At 39.9% G+C, this 8,344-nt stretch overlaps 1 protein-coding gene across 1 annotated transcript; it reads left to right on the top strand.

The window, feature by feature from the left end:
* Positions 1–328: 328 nt before the first annotated feature.
* Positions 329–7,307, top strand: SCCPDH (saccharopine dehydrogenase (putative); the record flags this gene model as incomplete). The annotated part of the gene is made up of 10 exons (XM_010073723.1): positions 329–409; positions 862–991; positions 2,344–2,393; positions 2,896–3,026; positions 3,564–3,681; positions 4,845–4,964; positions 5,077–5,133; positions 5,646–5,757; positions 6,550–6,631; positions 7,088–7,307. Coding segments are annotated over 10 exons (987 nt in total), but the record flags the coding sequence as incomplete, so codon positions are not given.
* Between the last annotated feature and the right edge of the window lie 1,037 nt (positions 7,308–8,344).

Raw genomic sequence — 8,344 nt, 5'->3', positions numbered from 1 at the left:
CAGCATCTTTGAACGTGCTGATAATATGCATGCCAAAAGCATAACTTGAGATGAGATACCTGAAATTGGCCTTTGTGGCTGTCTCTTCTGAGAGAAATACGGTGGAGCAATCTGCGCAGCAAGCTCTGTTATCACCGATGAAGTTTGTTATGCTCTTCCTTCTCCCCCCCAATATACAAGTACTGTTATATTTTTGCCTGAGTTAGCAAAATCAGTAGCCCCCAAGCATTTACTTTGAGTATAGATACAGATGGTAGATAAAGCATGGCGGGTGAGTTGTGGTGTGTGGGTTTTATTTTGTTACGTGTGGTGTTTTTTCCTGCTATAGTATAGGTTCTTTGGAGAGCCGGTGGTGGAAGCTTGCGTTGAAAATGGTGCAAGCTGCATTGACATCAGTGGAGAACCCCAGGTATGTGACAGTAGAAAAATGCTCCCTTGTGTCAAGGATATGTTTATTTTTCATGTTTCTGATAATGTTTTTGAACATGAAGGCAAATTCTGCCTCCTGATCTACAATTTTAAGATGCATTAATTATTTTAAAGTACATTAATGTGTATTAGCTGTATAGCTTTATTTTGGAGAAGAGCCTCTCAGGTTGTCTCTGGAAATCCAAAACTGTTGAATTCAGTTTCAAGCCTCGGTTATGACCCTATGTAGGAATTTTGTGTAGATCCCACTTTGCATTGCTGTGACACTTTCCTACCATAAAGCAGGAATAATATGTATCTGTCTTAAAGGTGCTTGTAAGTGGTTTGAAGTATGTAGGATGCTATGATATGACAGTAAAGCGCTGATGACTGATATTGGGTATGTCCAAATATGGAGTTCTGCTTAAAATCTTTGTTCTGACTCTGTTTTAGTTTCTGGAAGGAATGTACCTGAAGTACAACGGAAAAGCTGCGGGAAAGGGAGTGTATATCATTGGGAGCTGTGGCTTTGACTCTATACCAGCCGATATGGGAGTACTATACACCAGAGACAAGTTGAAAGGTGACTCAGTTATGTGTGATCTTATACTGAAAAAGTATGCAGGTGATGCTTTCATCTGGTTTCCTAAAGCAGCAATACTTAAGTGGAAGCTCTTTCAAGTCTCTATTTTTGCCTGCCTTTGGCTGCGGGAAAGGGACGGCAATTAATGGGTAATCGGGTTTTGTAAGTTTCTTGCAGCAAGCCCTGGGAAGCTGGTGTACCAGTGTAGGTAGAAAGACAGTGCCATACAATGCCTTTTTCTTTGAGAGCAGCTGGACGGTAGCTGAAAGAGGATAAATATATTTAGAAAAGATGTGAGGTGATCTAATTCTATGCAAATAGTACTGGATCCTAATTTCAAATGAGGATACTTTGGTCATCTGGTCTGACTTTTGCTTGGAGGGGCTGATGATAGTATCCAAATGTTTTGCTTTTATGTAATAAAGTTTAATACAAAAAAAACCCAGTTTAATAGTAAACTGTTCTTAAGTGGGATTGCTTTACATTGGGGTGTATCATCAACTTTCAATTTAAGAAAACAAAATCTGGATCTGATTGGAGGGAGAGGAGAGGCATGGAAAGAAGTTCTTGGGTTATAATTTGTTGTGCGGTACTTATTTTGACTAAAGAGGTCTTTTATCTCTTCCTATTTTGACTTCATGGTGTTATCACCTGTCTATCCCCCTGCTTGCTCTGTTGAAATTTGCCCATACAGGTACAGTTTTACAATGTCGAAGGACTGCGCAAAGCAAAAGAAAGCAGAATTTGGAGGAGTTGTTTCATTTAGCTGTTCATCACAGCTAAGCATTCTTTGCAAAACACAAGCTATGCTAAAATTAAATGTTTCAGGATATCTTGTGTGTTTAGGGTTTTTTTGTGGCTTTGGGTTTTTTTTCATAGTTAAGGTCTACCAAAATCCCTAAGTCCGTACTGGTTTTCACAGCCTGCATCATCCTTTTATTTTGAAGCTTGGAGGAAACATAAATACAGCTCTTAAGAGTGTTCTCCTTTTTCTTCACTGGTTATTTACATTACCTCATTAACTAGATAAGACAAATGAAAAATTTGATGAGTAAAGATAAAATTAGTGGCCCTTGTTGAAGTACTTGACATAAGAAATTTGATACCTGCTACCTAAAATAGCTGTGGAAATTAATCTTGGTTCATTTGACTTTGAGATAAAGATGTGTCTCTGCCTTTTTCAGCTAATAATGTCAGTGGCCTGCTATTTGAGTCCACCAGGATGTACCCTGGCTTTGTGAACTAATGCCTGTTTATTGGCAGTTGAACTAGATGGTCACATTAGGCCCATTACAACTGGAAAAAGTCTAGTCCATTCTATATGCCAAGTAATGTTTTCTCCTCCCTTAAAGGTACCTTAACTGCTGTCGAAAGTTTCCTGATGGTGAAATCTGGGCCTGAGGTTAGTTGGCTTATACCTTCTTGGAAACTTGGAGGTGTTTGTGGGAATAGCACTGTAACCCGTTAGAATAGCTGTCTTTACATTCAGTCAGGCCAAGGAACAAGCTGGCAGTTCTTTGATGATGAGCCTAAAAATTTTATTCTTTAGGGGCTAATAAAGTGTCCCAAGTAGACACCCCTTTGTAAGGCTCATTTTTATAAGCTACCTCAGGTTTGCTGTGTTAAGCCATTCCAAGAAAAGCTTAGATTTTGCAGAGGTGTGGGAAGGATTCATACACAAGTAAACTCTAACGGATACATCGTGTGTTGCCGGTAGTCGCAGTGTTTGGCTGTTTGTTTTTTTGTTTGTTTGTTTCAGTATGCTTTAATGCATGTAATCATAATTCATATATGTAGTAATTGTAGTAATGTGTAATCTAGGTAATAATTCTGAGGTCATTATTAAAATAATACCTGAAACCTTTAGGTATGGAATTAATTACCGTTTCATGGAATGTCACCAGGGTTCTTGTATACATGATGGGACCTGGAAGTCAGCTGTATATGGCCTTGCGGATCAAGACAATCTGAGGAAGCTTCGAAAAAAGATAGGATATGCCCCTGTTCCAGTAGTTGGAGCAAAACTGAAAAGAAGGTATAAGAAGCATTAAGATGTGAAACATGCTGTCTTCTAACAGTTCCAGTACTTATTATATAGATTGGTAACATATTATTAAAAACCAAAAAGATGCATTTAGGACTTTAGTACAATATGAACACACAGACGCTGGTCTAGTAGAATTGAAAACAAGTTCAGTTTTACTGATTTATTAGTATTTTATTGAAAAAAGAACATGTCTCAGTATTTACTAGGTCTTGAAGTTAACTTGTCCTAAGGGACATTTAGTGACGTGGCAAACTTTTGAGTTTGATTTCAGAAGTGATCCGTAGCATGGAAAAAAGAAATGTGAGGAGAGCGGTGTTTTGATTATCAAATTCATCCTTGCTCTAGTGCATGGAATTTTGGGTTGAGCCAGGGATGAATTTGGGATCGTTTGCGTTCAGTGAAAAGTGATAATGTCATAAAAATTCTTGACAAAAAGCCAGTATTTGTAGGCCGTTATGATCAGTGTCTTACAGTTTGCATGAACATTTGAGTGTTTTTTCTGACTTTCATTTTTTTCATTTGCAGAGGCCTTGTGTTTTACAATCAGGAATTCAAACAGTACTCCATTCCATTCATGGGTTCGGATGTTTCTGTGGTGAAACGGTCTCAGCGTTATTTGCACACTGAGTTGAAGGAAACACCTGTAAGTTATTGTTATTACTATATTATGTCTTTACAGCCATTTTCAACAAATCTTTCCTTTATGTAATAACTGTTCTTAGTGCAGATGTGTGTAGTGGGGTTTCTGTAGTTAGGTAAGTAGTAATGCACTGCGATGTGCTTTTGCTGCTGTGAAGAAGGAGAGAAGGAGGCTTGTTCTCTTTATCACCTTTGGAAGCTGCTTGACCTGATGTGGCCCAGGTTCCTGTGGGTGCATGGGCCTGTTTGGTGCTATGTGATACTCTGCCCTGATGAGCTTGCTTATTGCTGCTAGCAGAGTGGTTACAAGCGTCTCTTGTAGGGTTCTCATGCTGTCTGATTTCTGGGTATGTATTTGTAGGGAATGGAAGCCTTGAGTCACAGAAATATTTAAAAGGTAGGCTTCTTCATGATTTTTGAGAATGATAAATGCACTAAATTCTGTTCCTGTGCAGAGGCTTTTTTTTTTGCTGTATCAGTAAAGCTTCTAAAAGCATCGTACTTGTAGTTTGTGTAACTGTGGTCAGGTCTAGTGTAGTAGAAATTCTGATAAAGAATTCTCATGCTGCTCATTTTTATGTGGAGACTTCTGTGAGGCTTGGGCCTCTGGTGTGCAGAGTAAAGGCAATGTGGAGTGGTAGTGGGAAGAGATGTTTAGTTTTCATTTTCCGTGGTTTCGTGAGGGGAGACCAGCACCAACAGTCTGTATAACAGCTGTGCAGAATCACAGGCATCCGTTAAAGGATGAAGGTGAGATGGTGCTCTAAAAATACACTTGGAAACTACTAAGCAGAAAGGCTTGTTGTTGCTCTTCCAGAATTCTAAAGTAAGGCCTCAGTTTCTCTTTAAATAAAGGACAAAGAGGAGGAAAGATGATATCCGGAAAGAAGCCTGAAATCAGATACCAGAAGACATCTTTCTTTAAGTTTTCCACTCTTGTTTGCTCCTTCACCATTCTGTAGTTATATTGTCTTCTCATAAGGAATTACAAAGTGAAGCATTATTCAAAGAGTTGTTTAGAAGGAAGACAATTGCTTAAGGCCCTATTTAAACAACTGTCTGTGATATCGAACAGTTGCATCCTGATTTGGGAAAATATTTATTTTCACAAATGAACTGATGCAAAAATTGTAATGTAAAGTCTGTCACTGACTTTTTTTGTCTCAGGTACAGTATGGTGCTTATGTGAATATAGGTGGTCTTGGCTCTGTTATCAAGCTGATGTTTGCCGGCATTTTTTTTCTTCTTCTTGTGAAGTTTAGCTTTGGAAGAAAACTTCTGACGAAAGTAAGTGTTCAAAACACAAAGGAGTTAAGTGTTTGTAGATATTTTCCCCTCTGGTTTACTGTTGATTTTTTTTTTTTTTTTGTCTCCTCCTCCCCCTGCCACCGTTATATAGTACCCAGAATTTTTCTCTGCTGGACGCTTCACAAAGAAAGGACCAACTCAGAAACAGGTAACTGACTGTTTTCCATCAGAATTATTGAATAAATTTGTTAAGGTAATGTTGGAATAGTAGCCTGGAGTCTAATAATTTCTAAATGCACATCATGTGTGCCTGCTCAGATTTAAATAATCATGCCTTCTGTTAGCAGACATCAAAGTATGTGGAACTGGCATGAGCAAAAATGGATCATGTTCCTGGGCCTGATGTATTTACGTGGATGGCTCACAGCACTCCATCTGTCACAGGTGATGACAGAGGGAGACTGAGTATCAAAAACGCAGGACTGAAAGCACTGAGAGAATAAACGGACTTTAGAACAATAACAGCTCCCAGAAGTGGAAGTGATTAAAAATGTAGATGAGATTGTACCTTTTAAGCAGTAACTCAGAATAACTACTCTTGTGCTTAGGTGGACCATAGCATTTGGCAGAACAGGTACTTATCTTTACTGCTTGTGCTTGCCTGGTATAAGTGAGTTACTTGTTTTGGTGATCACACTTTTCTTGTCTTGTCCACTACAGATGGATGGAACTTCTTTTACAATGACTTTTTTTGGTGAGGGTTACAGTGAGGGGCAAGATCCCCAGAATGGCAAACCAAATGTAAAGATCTGCACTGAAGTGAAAGGACCAGGTATGTATGTGAGTAGCAGCTAACTGTTTTTCCTCACATTCCCTATTCTGAAATAGGTTTATGGTTCCACTGCTGTTCCTTTTGCCCCCAAGGAGCACTTGCAACACGGACAAAGTCAATGGCCTTTACAGAGTGTGAACTTGGATACTGGCATTCGTTGTTACATGGGTTTGGAAATAGACGATTCATTTGTGTCTCTTTCCTTCTGACTTTCCCCGTTCCGATTTTCATTTTTGCAGAGTAGAGCAGCTAAAGGGAGAGTGCTTCAAGTATAGTTTTCAGTTATTACAGCCTGGACTAACTACTTTGTTATTTCCAGTCCCCTGCAAGTGAACTTGGACAGATCTGGCATGGTATCATCTCTAGCTATAGCATACTTGTGTTCAGACCATTCCTTTGAGGGGAGGTGACACCTGAAGTAAAGTTTGGAGACAGCAAGAATGTATATTTAGAAAGGAGGCAATGAAGCATGGCTTCTTTGAGTAATGAGAGATATAGCTGAGTGTAGCAGTCTCACAGCAAAAGTCTGAATTTAAGCATGGGATGGGAAAGCTCCTGGTGTCATGGAGAGCCCTCTGTCCCCACGAGGTGATTCCTCACAGTTGTTGTGTGGTTATAGGCCTGTATTTTAAGCAGTATTTGTCCAGATTACATCTTAAGGACTCCACCAGCTACTTGGGATGATTACCAGGTATTTAATTGCCAAAGAGATTATTCTTCAGCATGCAGTAGGTAAGGGCAAGGTTACATTCTACATTTCAACACACTGCCTCGTTTGTTTTTTTCTGTCAGAGCCTGGCTATGTTGCTACACCAATTGCAATGGTTCAAGCAGCTGTATCTCTTCTGGAAGACACAGATTGTCTGCCTAAACAGTAAGTACTTCCCCATGCAGAACAGCTTGATCTCCCTTAAAGCTACTGTGTGTGTGTGTTTCTCTTTGAAAATACAGATCTCATAACCCTGTGGATTTCTGCATTACCTCACTCAAATGGCTGTGCAAGGGAGATGCTTCACCACAAGCTGATTTAAAGCCACTTGCTCTTCACCTGCCTTTCAGTTTGAAAGGGTGAAGTAATAGGATTTTAGTAAGGCTCTTGCAGCATCTATTGCATCAATGTCTATATTTTCAGTTAGTGGAATGGTTTCTATTGACTTTGCTGGATGCAGAAATGAACCTCTGAATACAATCAGCTTGCCAAGTGCCTCCGATGCTCTCCTGTGGGACCAAGTGGCTTTTTCTTAGGCAGGGCAGCGCATCTTGGACTTGAAAAAAAGCTCTCTCTATCACTCTACGACTCCTGTTTCTCTCTTTTGATTCTCATTAACAGGGGTGGTGTATATTCTCCAGGAGCTGCCTTCTCCAAAACAAGACTGATTGATCGCCTCAACAAACGGGGTGTTGAGTTTTCTGTTATTAGTAAGCCTGAAGTCTGAAGTCAAAATGTAACTGTATGAACTAACACATTCCCTGGGTCTAACTACAATAAAACTCATTTGGCTGTAAAAGCCTATTCCAAAAATAGTTTCAGTGTGATACTGTTTACGGCAAAAACTGAAGAAAAATTAAGTTGTAATACTATTTGTGATAGCGAGGAACCCATAAAGGGATTGCGTTTTAATTCACAAGCATATTAAATCAGTGACTCACTGGGTACTAGGAGGTCGTGTGGGCGGCAGCCGGCGGGGCGGTGCATGGCACCCTGTGCTGGGCCAGGAGAAGTTGCAGGCAGTGTTGGAGCAGGTGGCCCAGAGCCTGGGTAGAACCTGTGGGGATTTTTAGGAACAGTAGTTACATGAAATTTTGTTCCGGTGTGTCGTAGTTAAATCCCAGCCAGCACCTAAGCATGACACAGCTGCTCGCTCACTCCCCCTCTCCCTGGGTGATGGGAGAGAATCGGAGCAAAAAGGTAGAAAAACTCGTAGGTTGAGGTAGGAACAGTTTAATTATTACAATATTACTTATGATTACAATATTACTATCATGTTAGGATATAATAATATTACTAATAACTGCACATGAGGCATGTTCTACTAATATGGTCTATTAAACTTCTTAATGTTGCACCACAGCCTGTTCTCTCCTCCGACGTTGATCTCCTATTTCTGCCCTGATGGCCTGTCCTTAGTCTAGGCCAGGGTGTGGTTGATGCCTCCTTTTGGTTGTGTTTGTTCAGAAGTATCTGTAAGAAGAATGAGAAAGTCCTGTACCAACATATCTGTATTCAATTTGTGACTCATTTTATGCAGTGAATCAAGTTCTTAACATTCTTCCCAGCTATCTAACCCTAGCTAATAACATCAGAGTTGTGTTAAAAGAATCATCTGTTATTTGTCTACTGTAGAAAGAGTGCAACTGCTGTATGGGAGGTTTAGAACAAATGGAACAAAAGGTTGTACCAGTGTAACGGACCACTTGAATTAAGGGTTATGTCATTGCTAACATGCTCTCTTCCTCGGAAGAAATTAAGTGTATCGAATACTGCCAGAAAGTATTCAAACCCCAAAATAAACCCACTAAAGTTACAGAGTCTCAGGTCTAACTTTTCGCTACACAATTTTCAGCCAAAAGCAGGGCGTATGTTCAC

Source organism: Pterocles gutturalis, unplaced genomic scaffold (assembly GCF_000699245.1).
Source record: "Pterocles gutturalis isolate BGI_N339 unplaced genomic scaffold, ASM69924v1 scaffold36062, whole genome shotgun sequence".
Lineage (NCBI taxonomy): Eukaryota > Metazoa > Chordata > Aves > Pterocliformes > Pteroclidae > Pterocles > Pterocles gutturalis.
This window is presented reverse-complemented; position numbering and strand designations above follow the sequence as displayed.